General features: G+C 36.4%; 1 protein-coding gene across 20 annotated transcripts in view; it reads right to left on the reverse strand.

The window, feature by feature from the left end:
- Positions 1-13,684, reverse strand: part of ANKS1B (ankyrin repeat and sterile alpha motif domain containing 1B) — a gene marked incomplete at its 5' end in the record, with an annotated part of 1,127,620 nt that overhangs the window by 371,282 nt on the left and 742,654 nt on the right. For 10 of the 20 annotated variants that reach the window (XM_081311089.1, XM_081311088.1, XM_081311087.1 and 7 more), the window contains one exon: positions 1,244-1,447. In XM_081311089.1, the coding sequence (XP_081167215.1) occupies positions 1,244-1,447 (204 nt within the window). Of the gene's footprint in view, positions 1-1,243; positions 1,448-13,684 lie in introns of those variants that run through there. The other 10 variants (XM_081311098.1, XM_081311097.1, XM_081311094.1 and 7 more) reach the window with 2 other exon arrangements.

Raw genomic sequence — 13,684 nt, forward strand, 5'->3', positions numbered from 1 at the left:
CTCATTAAATGTTATATGTACATAATTTCTTAAAATCATGACTTACTAAATTTATGGCTTCCCACCCCCCCTCCAAAGTTTACAAGCAAACACATTTTTGGGAAGGAGCAGAAGTTCAAGAATTTTAATAATCTTCCAATCTACATAGTCAAGCCCAGCTTGGAGAAAAAAATAATATCACATGAAAATAAAAAGATCTGACTAGCTCTAAGTATTTTTACGATCAGTTCTGGTATTAGCAAGCTGCAGGTGTCAGCCCCAGCATTTTATTTAAGAACAACTATTAATTATTTCTACAAGTAATTTGCGTGCTACATGCCCATGTTATATAGGTCTCTCTAAATTTAGGGAACAGTGATATGTGTGGTGGGAGCTTAAAAGCAAGGAAAGGCAATAAGGGCTGTGACGTAGCTTTACAAGAGGAACTGATGAGCACTGGGGGAGGTATGGGAATGATTAGAAAGCCAGATTGTCATCAGCACACCTCCCCATCCTTCCTCACCTATATGCATCACAGTGGGAAGTTTGCACACACCAGGTTTAAACTGCATGTAGACCAGGATTCAGAAGTACATGAATGTGTTCAGTGCATCTATCCCTCTTTCTACATGCTGACAACGAATTGACCCAAGTGTTTATTTTCCACCTAAAGTAACAAACAATACTTCATTGCTCTTCAATCAGCATGTGTAAGTAAGTTAATACTCTCCATAATTGACCATCTGAAGCAGTTTGCTAATGAACCAAAGGGCGTCCAAATGATTTAAACTGCTTATTGAATAATTATCAGGAAAGAATGATTTTTACACCATCAGCATAACAAATTGTCTAATTAATCACTAAATGCTGATGCTCAAATAAAATAATAAGGTTTAGGAATCTAGAATTAGTTGAAGAGTGATACAATCTAACTGGGTATACTAAGATTACAATTTATAAAAAAAAATCACACAAAGAATGACAAGGAGAATATAAATGTTAATCTTCTCCATTGCCTATAAATAGTACCCTGCCGGCTCATTCATATAACACATATGTATATGGATGCATATAGATCTCATTTTCAGTAAGTGTCTAATATGTACACAGTAAGTTTAGTCCTAAGGGCATTCAATTTTCTGATGCAGTTACATATACAAAACTGATCGGTTTGGAGCAAATCAGGCTGCCTCTGAGCTATGTAAGACACATAAGAAGCAAAGACAGACAAAAGGCAGCTCCCTGGACACAGAGAGCATCTTACCATAAACTGCACATTGTCAAATCCATTAGCCATCAGGTGGTTCTCGTACTGAGGTAGCCCAATGCTTTCCAACCATTGTCCCACTGTTTGGACAGGGCATCTGGGTCCTGTAAGAGGATGAAGAGGGAAGCGTTTAAGCAGGGAGTAGCCGTCCACGGGGTAATAGCGGTAGTCCTGGGCTGAGAGGTGGCATTGCCACATCATGCTCCTGGGAAAGTTGCTATCAAAGGAGCCCGCCAGCTTGACAGATTAATGTTCTCAGCGAGAGAGCAAAGTCAGAAGTAAAACATAGTTTGCCAGGCAGGCTGTGGAGTGTGACTTGATCCTAGCTCCACATTTCTTACATATTAATCTTTACTACCGACCAGTACGTCATACAGCCCCCAAAACCAGGCAGCAGAAGAAGGCATATCAAGCTGTCAGCTTAGGCTGGTCTGCGTTCTATGTGATTGTTGGAGTACTCCACAATGAGCAATGCACGGCCAGCAGCCAGAATTCTTTTTATCAAGTACTCCTACACTCATCAGTATGCAGCTCCATGCTCCTTGCTCCCCCTCGCTCGCTCCCCTTCATTACCCAGCCCAGGCTACACCTCGCATTTTCAATAATAGCCATCAGATAAGGCAGATTTTTTTTGTCTGCAAGCTGTAAGCCTGCTGCTGCTGCTTCCTCCTACACACCCATCCAAGCGTCAATCTTGAATGATGAGAACAGTCAAAACAAATGCAGAAAATAGCAAGACTCAAAAGCAAACCAAAGTGCTTCAATCTGAATTGAATCTTCATACTGGTTCTACATTACCGGGCTATTTGTTGTGGAATTTTACGTTTCAAAAGACACGAGGAAATGCAAAGCTTGAACTATAGCTTATAACAGGGCTCACGACAGGTTCCTCTTTCCCTGTTCCCTTTTCTCCCTTCCTTTCCTCTTTTATTCTTTTAAATGCAGCACAGATAAATGTTTCTGATCTAAAGCTTCACAGTGTTTGGAGAATAATTATTCTTTTTCTTTACATGCCGTATAAAAATGAACCTCTCTGAGATGCTTTTTTTTTTTTTTCCTTTTTGAACTACTGCAACATATAGAAACTGCATCGTAATCTTGAAGTCAAGATAATCCATTCCTGGTTTCCCAGGGCTTCTTCTAAACAAAAATATTATTAGGCACAAGAAATCCTTTCCCCCTCTGGTATTTATAACCCTATCTGCCAGGGTTACAATTCTTAAATAGTTACAAAGGTAATGTTAACTGGGTAGAATTTTTTAATTCTAAGAAGAGGAGCCCTAACCAAAAATAATTCAAGAATAACAGATGTAAATGTGTGAGTTTTACTGAATGGCAGACAGACTGAGTAATTTATTTAATAATTGGGAGAAACCAGAGATTAATAATAGAACTCACAGGACTACATCATCAGGAAGAATAGAGTCTTAAGACTGGAAGAGAGCTTGAAGAAAGGTTAGTCTGACCTCCTTCCTAAGGTGAGAATCCCTTGTTACTGTGTTCCTGAAAGAATAATACCCAGCTTCTACTTGAATACTGCCTGTAACAGAGCTCTTACTACTCACCAACAAGCCTCCATTTATTAGAAAGATATTTTACTTCCTACCTCACTCCTACTCTCTGGCTCCAGCTCTGCCTTTGGAGTCACACATTTTGGGAACAGTGCCTCTTCCTCAGAAACACTTTAAAAAATTCAAGATTACTCTCTCCCCCTCCAGAACAGCACTGGACACATTACTATTTATTGTGCCCAATAAGTATTTATTGAATAAATAAAACATCCTTTTTCTTCTTTCCTTAAGTCACGTCTTTCCCTATTTCCTTTCTCTTTTTAAGGACACTGTCAATCTCTCCAACACACAGACATTAAACCTCAAAATACCTCGTACCCCTCTCCCACTACTGACACCAGCCCCCAAGTGGCAGTCATCCTTCATCATGGTGTCATCCATTCTCTTACTTCCATTTCCTGTTTTGTTTTTATGGAACTGACATCTCCTTTGGCTTTTGCACTCTTAGTTCCAGCCCACCTAGCCTAACACAACAATGACTTCTATATTGGTCTTCCTACCTCTGGTATTTTTGAAATCTAATTTATACATGCTGTCAGAATAATCTCAAAGACACGGCTCTGATGACTATTCCCTGTTTCAAAACCCTTATGTGTTTTCTATTGATGTCAAAATGAACTCCCAAGTCCTGTGATGACATTTTGGGGTCTGCATGATGACTGTAAGTCATCTAACCTTTTTTCCTCTTTCCTTTATACCCCTTCCCCAATTCTTCAGCAAGGGATATTACTAGCTGATCTCAGAAGGCAGCCTGTAATAAGCTCTGGCTGGTTTCATTATGTCCCTGTACTTATATCAATTTGCTGCCATTTCCTTTATGAATCTTTTTCTAATCCTCCCTAACAGGAATAAATCTTTTTCTTTTCTGTCTTAAAGAGCATTTTTTTAGAAGTTGCATTGCAGAAACAATTTTTCTAACTTACATAATAGTTATTTGTGTATAAGATTCATTTCTTAAAGCAAGGAATATACCTTACTGACACTGCACATAGTAAGAATTCAATTTGCACCCGCTAAACAAAATACTGTAATGCTAAACAAAAATTTCACAATTGAAACTTACATAAGGTCCTCTTATACTCAGATTTAAAATTTGTATTTTTAACCTATATCCCCAAACTCTGAATATCTCTGAAAAGAAGATATTTTAGTTTTTGAATATAATTTTTATGTCTGGGTTTTTGTTCATCATCCTTATCCCCTTTTTGAGTGAGCAACTCTGGATGGATTGCAGTGTACCTGATTACAGTTTATCCTTGATTGCTTCTGGATCTTTTCAGATGACCAAAGAATTTGTAGGAGCACATGAATGAATTTTGGTAGATTCTAGTTTCTCAACATTACCTGCACAAGTAGCTGAAAACAAGATTCTATTTGTCCCTGACCAGCTCCACAGTTGTTATAACACAGAGTTAAAGATAAGTTTCAATTATAGCTTCTCCTAGGATGCCATCCACAGTGTTTCCCCTGAACATTTTAAGTTATGAGTAGGTGAATAAGCTACCTAGAAACTGAGCAAACACGAAAATAGCATTTTGGATTGGCAAGATAGTTCCTCAAATTCTAACTCATTTCTTAAGATACAAAACAGGGGCCAAGTGCAGAATACAGCACCATAAAACTCCTAGATAGCAAATCATCTTTGTTAAATGAATGAATAAAATGATAATGGAAATAGCTTTCTTGAGATTTTGATTTCTTAATAATTGGAAAGGGAGAGTTATTTCAAGATTCAGATTGCTATATAAAATACAGCTTTTATATTGCTATATAAAATACACCCTTATTCAACTAGAACTTTTTTGAGTTCTGAAAGTGAGATAAGAGGAGAGACAGGAGTAAAAAAAGAAAAAGAAAAAAGAAAAACCCCACTTATTTAGGGTTCTCATGTGGTGTGGATTATTACTTTCATTATAATAAGGAAACCAAAGTGTATGTGAAAAAACAAGAAATTTTCGTTGGCACAGTCTTCTGAAAAAACAATTCAGAAGTTCCACTCCCAGAAAGGCAGTGTGAGGACAACCACACAGCCAATCCCAGCTGAAAAGGTGTAATTGCTAAAAATTGGAAACAAATCAAAAGACTACACCAAAATTTCAAAACCCCAAATAACAAAACAACCAATGCCTCTGCAGTGTCCTAAGACCATACAGTGGATGAAGAATATTTATTCAAAAGGTCTACTAAAACTTTGTAAGATCAGAAAGATTACTTGACACTTTAGCCATGACTTGCTTCCACCTGCCCTCACAATCCTAGGCATGTCCCCACGCACTAATTCTGGATGAGGGCACTCAAGAGGATGGACTCTCCCCTGAGCTCCCAACCAAAGGATATGAATAGGTAATTATCAAAAGGGGCAGGCCAGCATTTCTAATATCCTCTAACTCTAAACTGTAGAGATTAAATTCCTGATGAGTGAGGTGGAGAGGCTGGACGCTTCTTTTGTTATTGAGCCCCACTCAAAGATCCCAGAGTCTACCCCCATTTTGGTATGGCAAAAATAATGGGATACCATATTCCTCTAGAGTGGAGGTTCTATGCCCAGAAAGGTGAGCTAAGAAGACCAGAGGCTATTTTCCCTATCCTGTGCCCAGGAGAGTGGCTCAAAGGTTTTGCTTAAGGGGAGAGTCAGTCCATAGGAACCGAAAGCTCTACAATGCTCTCTACCAGGATTGACTTTACTTGAAAAGGTAAAAAGAAATTTAAGCCTAAAGTATTATACAAAGAAGTGGAAATTTTGCTGATGAATTATTAAAAGGAGGCTAGTTGTTATGGTTTAAATATTAGGTATTCCCCCAAATCTCCTATGTGAGATAATGTAAGAAAGTTTAGAGGTGAAATGATTGGGTTATGAGAGCCCTAATCTAATCAGAGGGTTAATCCTGATAGGAGTTAACCGAGTGGTAACTGTGTGCAGGTAAGGTGTGGCTGGAAGAAGTAGATCATTAGGGACTTGTGTTTGGGGTATATATTTGATTTTAGTCTCTCTCTGCTTATTGGTGGCCATGTCCTGACTTATTCCACCACGATGTTGTACCTCACCTTAAACCCTGAAGAATGAAGCTGGCCATCTATGGACTGAGACCTCTGAAACCATGAGTCCTTAAATAAACTTTTCTTCCTTAAAATTGTTCTTATCAGGTCTTTTGGTCACAGTAGCAAAAAAGCTGAATAAAACACTAGTACACTGCATTAGAGCAACAAACTAAATGGTAGCCCAGTAGTTTAGAGAACCAGGAAAGGAGGCATTTCCGAAGATCCCTGCTGTCATCAGAACAAACCTCAAAGACTGACTTAAAACACTGCTTAAATTTATTTGGACCAGTTTCTGGAACCATTTATACTTTAGGAAATTGACCATAGAGCAATCAATTGGCAATTTGTGGAGCCTAATGTCTAGGTGTGATATCAAATGAGGCAGACAAAAGAAAGATTAGTAAAAGAGACAAGGGCCTTTCCAAGATGACAGTGCCCATGGCCAAACCTGCACCTTTGAATGGATAAATACAATGTGGTACATTCATTCAATGGAATAAGAGTTGAAAATAAAAAGAAACGAGTTCAGGAGAGTAACTAAGAACAGAGTAGGGAGGAAGAGCATGAGAAGAAGATTAACATTAAACAGGGATGAGAGGTGGGAGGGAAAGGGAGAGAGAAGGGAAATTGCATGGAAATGGAAGGAGACCCTCATGGTTATACAAAATTACATACAAGAGGAAGTGAGGGGAAAGGGAAAAATAATACAAGGGGGAGAAATGAATTACAGTAGATGGGGTAGAGAGAGAAGAGGGGAGGGGAGGGGAGGGGGGATAGTAGAGGATAGGAAAGGCAGCAGAATACAACAGACACAGTATGGCAATATGTAAATCAATGGAAGTGTAACTGATGTGATTCTGCAATCTGTATACGGGGTAAAAATGGGAGTTCATAACCCACTTGAATCAAAGTGTGAAATATGATATATCAAGAACTATGTAATGTTTTGAACAACCAACAATAAAAAAAATAAAATAAAAAAAAGAAACGAGTTCTAATACATGTTATGACATGGATGAAATTTGCAAGCATCATTCCCAGTGAAAGAAGCTGATCACAAAAAACCCCATATATTATATGATTTCATTTATATAAAATGTTCTGGAGAGACAAATCTATATAGAAAAAAAGTAGGTTAAGTGTTGTCTAGGGCTGTAGAAGGGTATTTTCGAGGAAATGGAGACTGATTGTTAATAGATATTGATTTCTTTTTAGGGTGATAAAAATGCTTTATAATTGTGGTAGTTGTACAATTGTGAGTATACTAAAAAACACTGGATTGTTATTATCCATTAGATTGTATGTGGGTGAATTGAATGGCATATGAATTATATCTCAACATGTTTAAAATTATTTAATAAGATATAAAATGAAGATAAAAATAAAAATATTTCTTCATATTTCTCTATGTATATAAGAATACAAAACATAATTGAATATAAATATACATTATGATTATTTCATGGTATTTTAGTGCTTTGGGGTTTTTTGTCTCCATTTTTCTTGGTTATTACTTCCTATAATCCATATTATCCATCCTTCCCGCAAGGTTATTCATGTTAATAATCTAGTATACATATACCCATGCTTAAGTAACACACACACAGATGTTCAGATATATATGCACATGTGAGGTATTTTTCACATTGTTTCATAAAAACAGAATCATATCACACTTCTGTGAACCTCGATTTTCTCATTCAAAAAAGTCTTATGGAACTTCTACTAAGTAAATTTAAGCTCTAATTTAGCATTTAGAATAGTCCAGAATACAGATATCGCCATAGTTTATTCAGTTTTTTGCCTGATATCTCAAGGACCACCCCTTATTTTCTTTAAAGTTATTGTTTTTAAATTTTCAGATAACTGTAGACTCATATGTAATTATAAGAAATGTATTCATAGAGTGATTCTCTGTAAGATTTCACTATTCTGATAACATCTTGATCTATATCACAATGCTATAACACAAGATGACAAACAAGCAATACTGTTGAAATCCATTGATCTTAGATAGATTTCATCTGTTTTACATGAACTTACGTGTGTGTGTGTGTAGTCCTATGGAATTTTATCACATATGAAGATCATGGGACCATCACCAGTTAATATACACAGCACTATCACAAGAATCCTTCCTGCTAACCATGGCCATGGTTATGGTTCAGAGGTGAAGTGATTAGATTATGAGAGCTTTAATCTTACCACTGTATTCTGGTTTGAATTAATTAATTTGGTGGTAACTGTAGGTAGGTGGGGAGTGGCTGGGGGAGGTAGGCCACTGGTAGGTGTATCTTGGGGATCATACATTCTGACCCTAGTTCCCTCTTTCTCCTTCCCAGCTGCCAGGAGCTGAGTGGATTTCCTCCACCTTGCCCTTTCACCATAATGTTCTGCCTTATCTCAGGCCCACAGCAGTGGAGCCAATTAATCATGCACTGAACCTCTGAAACCATGAGCCAAAATAAACTTCCACCTCTAAGTTGTTCTTGTTGAGCATTTTGATCACAGCAATGAAAACCTGACTGACACAACCATCTCCCCTTCTCTCCTATTCCTTATTCCCTGGCAACTACTAAACTGTATCCTATTTCTATCATTTTGGTTATTTCAAGAATGTTCTATAATATATGTCCTTTGGGAAGCAGCTTTTTTCATTTAATATAATTCCCATGAAATCATACAAATCGTTCTGCCAATAGTTTATTCCTTTGTATTGCTGAGTAGTAGTATGAATATAAGACAGTTTGTTTAACCACTCATCTATTCTTCTCCATAATGGTTGTATCATTTTACATTACCATTAGCAGTATGTGGCATCCTCTCAGCCACTCTGTATCTCTGTTACTACAGTTAAATTATATCTTCATAATATTTGCTCTTTATTACCCCTTTCCTACAACCATATGTGAATCTTAGAGGCATTTAACTTACCCATCTTAATTATTCTGGACCAAATTTTACATTTTTATTGTTGATCACTAAATAAATTTTGTTCTACTCTAACACTAAACTTTCTGCCTCCTTACCAAATATTTATTTATTTATTTACATAGACATGAAAGTTGAGTGTATTTTGACATATTATATATACATGGAGTATAATTTGTCCTAATTAGGATCCCATTCTTGTGGTTGTACATGATGTGGAGTTTTACTGGTCAATATTTATATATGAACATGGGAAACTTATGTCTGATTCATTACTGTATTTCCTTATCCTATTTTCCCATCCCTTCCCTTCATTCCCCTTGATCTAATCCAATGAACTTCTAATCTTTCCTCCCCCCAAACCCTATTCCTTCGTGTGTTAGCATCCACATATCAGAGAGAACATTCAATTTTGTTTTTTTTTTTGGGGGGGTGACTGGAAATATCACTAAGCATAATAGTATCCTCTCTGTGTGGGAATGGGCTTGGATCTGAGGGCACCATGGAAATGATATGTGCCAATAGTCCGGCCAGCTGCCACTATACAAAATGCCATTAGGGTGAGAGGCTCTGCTTAGTGAGGCACCCTGAGGGACAGAGGTGCTATTTGTTCAGCCTATTGCCACTGAACTCTTCTTGGAGAAGTACTGATTTCTTGTAAGCTTTCCCTAATAAATCATATGTCTCACATGCTGTCTCCAGGCACTTTCTTTGGCCTTTCCACAATCTATCCCACAGCCCTGGTGCAGCTGTGCTATGGCCATGATATCATCTGAAGGTAAAAAGAGAATCAAGAGTGGGACCAGGAATGGTCACAAAAGATGATTCTTATTCCTAGCTTCATAATTAAGAAAAGGGATGGTAAGTTATTTATTTCAACATATTGCAAGTAAAGACTGGCCATTTTTAAAAGACTGATCAAAGAGCACGCAATACTTTTTCAGAAGGCCGAGCCCACATTTGGGAGAGAAATCGCACATGTAACTAATAACTAAAGGTCTCTATGTGAGCCTGACTTCCTGTCTTCTATCTTGTATTGCAGGCATAGGAGCTAGGCATGAACAGTATTCACTTCTGTAGAATAATGTGAAAAAGATTCTGACTAACAATTCTATTTTTAATTAGAAAGTAGCAGTATCTTATTTTTCCAACCCCAAATGTTTTCTGAGCTGAGAATTATAAACTACACATCTGTATTCCTTATGGAGAAAACGTGATAATAAAAATCAGCTGGAAAAGAGATGCTGCAGTAAGGATAATGCTGCTTCTACTGATGAAAGGATAGCCTTTCTAACAGCTCAAAATAGACACACAAGCAGAGATGGCAGACAACAGAAGAAGGAAAGGGATTCGTTATTTCAGGAATCGTGGAGTGCGGTGGGTCAACAGAGTTCTGGATCACAAAGTCAAGATTTAAATAGGAAAATGCTCCAAGATCATGCATTGGTGTTTAAATGCTAAGGGAAATCAGAAGCTTAGATTTAATTTTCCCTAAGGCTTTGCATTTTATTTTGAACTAAAAGCTTCAAGGAGCACTTAAGAAATACCAGCCTTTACTAAACAGATCTGACAACTTATGTGCTGGAGTGTGGTCTAAAATAGGAAATGGAATTTAAGTCTAAAATGCTAAAATCTTCTGGCAGAAAACAAAATTATATATATAGACCATACCTGATTGGGAAAAAAATAGTAATTCAGTTGATTTCAATCTCATTTCCCCTTCTTTTAAGTATCTGGCAAATGTTTGACTCCTCATTCAGAAGGTGGTGACTTAAGGTGTTAAGTCATTGAGGACTCCTGCATGATAGCTTTGTTTTAGACTCAGGAGGAAGGGGGATCTGTCCTTGCCTCAAGGATCTTCTAGTTTAGTGGAAAGACAGATATCATGCAAGATGTTGAACACAATCATGGAGATATGTACAAGGTATATGAAAGTGGAAGAAAGGAAAGAAAGTTTAATTTGGCTTGCATACAGAAGGCCATCTGATCTGTGATTTGAAGATTCAGTACAAGCTTATGAGGCAGATATGTAGAAAGATGTTAAGTATTCCAGGCATAGGGAACAGAATGTGCACAGACATATTCAATTATTCATATTGCTGGAATGATTCATTATTGCTGGAATTCAACGGTATAAGTGCATGCGTAAGAAGAGAATCTGAGCCCAGGAATGGGGAGGCAGGAGATGGTCAAAGGACTTGTGTGTCAAGAAAAACTTTCCTGGGAATGGAGGGATATGATAAAAATTTTGTTGCACAAACATCACCTGGAGGATGGGGAGGAGATAAACTAATACAGGGAAGAAGCTGAAAGTAGGGGCGACAGAGAAAGTCTGTGAAGCTCTTCTTCTTAAAAGAGTAAATAGATGAAATGACCCAACTAAATATTTTAGAGGATAATCTCTAAAGCTGAGGAAACTCCAAATATCCTTGGTCACTTAGAATCTTCCAAGTAAGCCCTGGTTCAATGGCTGATTGTGTTTCCTATGAAAGGTGCTTAGTTGGCCAGGCCTCAATTGCAGAAGTTAGACTTGGGATTGGTTCTTCCCATAGAGAAGACTTTGTTTAATGTTGACTCAACCTCACTTGACAGACATGGCAAATGAACACTATTACTAGAAGAAGAAATTTAAAATTCCAAGTGATCTGTGCATGCATTACAAAGTGATTATAAAAGAAATTAGTATGTAATTTTTTTCCAAAGAAGATTGTTAAGACGACTTAAGATGATAAATAAGGAAAGTTCTTATAATATATACTTCATATATAATATATAAGGAATAAACACTAGAAAAATAACAAATATATGCTATAATAATAAATATAAGCTATATATCACTATCTATTAAAATGTATTGAAAATAAAAAATGAATATACTATTCATAAAAATTGGCTCCTCCCCCCCCAAAAAAAAATTGGTTCCTGAAACAAACAAATTTCAAATAAATACCTCTCTGAGACAGTTAAGTACTGTCTGAAGGCCATGATTTTGGAAGAACTCATCAGAAAACTCTGGGTCAGACTTAATACCATCACTCTTTAACAGACGCACTATGATTAAGTATGAACACCAATTAGTCACTAAATGAATTTGTTCATCTTTGCCTGACAATTTTAACTGTTTTGAAATCTCATGGGTAAATTACCTTCTGATAGAGACTTGTTTACTTTTTTGATAAAGTCAACTAATAAATCTATAATTTCTATATAGAAGAGGTCCCCAAATCCTTTTTCTCTCAAAGTTAATGTTTATTTCCATTTTCTACTAAAATCCTGAAAACTTGGGGCTAAACACTTGGTTCTGCTTCATTGTAAGATGGTAGAATATATCATAAAATAATCATCTCATTTCTTTTTTGTTTTGTTCTTGTAAATAATATTTCAATCTCTGTATAAAACAGTCTAATGGCCATCAGAAGTTTCTTTAGGTAAGGTTAGGATGAGTTTTGAGAGAATTTTAATCTCAAGACTCTATGTAATTTAAACACTTAAGACAATCCCAGCAACTTCACATACAGAAGTTTAGACCTATTTCATGTAGAGGCTCTGGCTAAAAATTATAATATAAACCAAAAATAAAGAAAGAATAGAGCTGTCTTAGAGATGTTAAATTAATACACAAAACATCTTTATCCAATAATATAAACATATAATTAGGTAATTTGCTATAAGCATTGAGATTCATAATGACTCAAAGTCATGGGAGTAGAAAAAGAGCTTTTTTATTTTCTTTTCTATACAACTTAGAGCCAAACTGGGACTATGTCAGGGACATAGTTGTATTTGCCACTCCATAAACAACCATGAAAGTGAACTTGGAACAAGAGTTTTCCCCAGTGGACCCAATGGATGAGCCCCAACCCTGGCCAACATATTGATTAAAGTGTTTTCTTTGAAAAAAAAAAAAGCCTGAAGTGAGGGCCCAATAAAACCATTTCTGGATTCCTGGCCCATGGAAGCTGTCAGAGTAAACAAATGTGTGTTGTTTTAAGTTACTAAGTTTGGGGGCCAAATTATTTTGCAGAATAAACAACATATCTGGCTACTTATTTTGCTCCCCTAGCCACAGTGTTTGAATCAGGGTTGGATGAAGGGCCCAATTCAGGACATAAAAGTTTTAGAGCCAAAACAAGATAATTTTATTAGCCCCCTTCCCCTTTACATTCACATGGCATAAAATAGCAGAGACACAGAGCTGGTAGTACTGACAATCTTATTTGAACCATTTGGAACCCAAAGAAGGAAGCCAACCTGGAAGAGAGTAGAGCTAAGAAACAGTTAGAGTTGAGGTCCTAACAAGTTTTTTGAGGGACAAGAGAATAAAGCTGCATCTGAAACTCAAACTTACCTTTATACGTTTTTGCTTATATATTCTCTTTACTTTTTGTAATTGGAAATACAAATATGCTTTTTGGCCAAAATCAGTTTATTATTGTAAGATTATAGAATATATCATAAAATGATCATCTCATTTCTTTTTTGTTTTGTTCTTGTAGATAATATTTCAATCTCTGTATAAAACAGTAATTAATTACTGATAGTTATAAGAAAATTAGTGGTCAATAAAGGAAGTCTCTATTTCAGCATTTCTAGATTCTAAAATAAATTTTAAAAAACAAAAATATTATAAGTCTGTGGCAGCTAGATGATAGTGGAAAGACAAAAATTGATACTGCTTTGAATTGTATAGTCGCCATGTATTTCAACTGAAATAAATATATGCAGATAAATTTTACAACATGTTGTCTTCTACTCTGTTCATAGAATACTTTGTTTCATGTTATCTTCTATTAGTCAAGTAAAAATTTTAAGGTTTTCATGGACATTCAGTTAAGACCACAACATCCTGTTGTGGTAAGCACACACAGTACTGAGTAGAATGCCTTGCACAAAGTGG

This window comes from Spermophilus citellus (genome assembly GCF_964194105.1).
Source record: "Spermophilus citellus genome assembly, chromosome: 10".
NCBI lineage: Eukaryota > Metazoa > Chordata > Mammalia > Rodentia > Sciuridae > Spermophilus > Spermophilus citellus.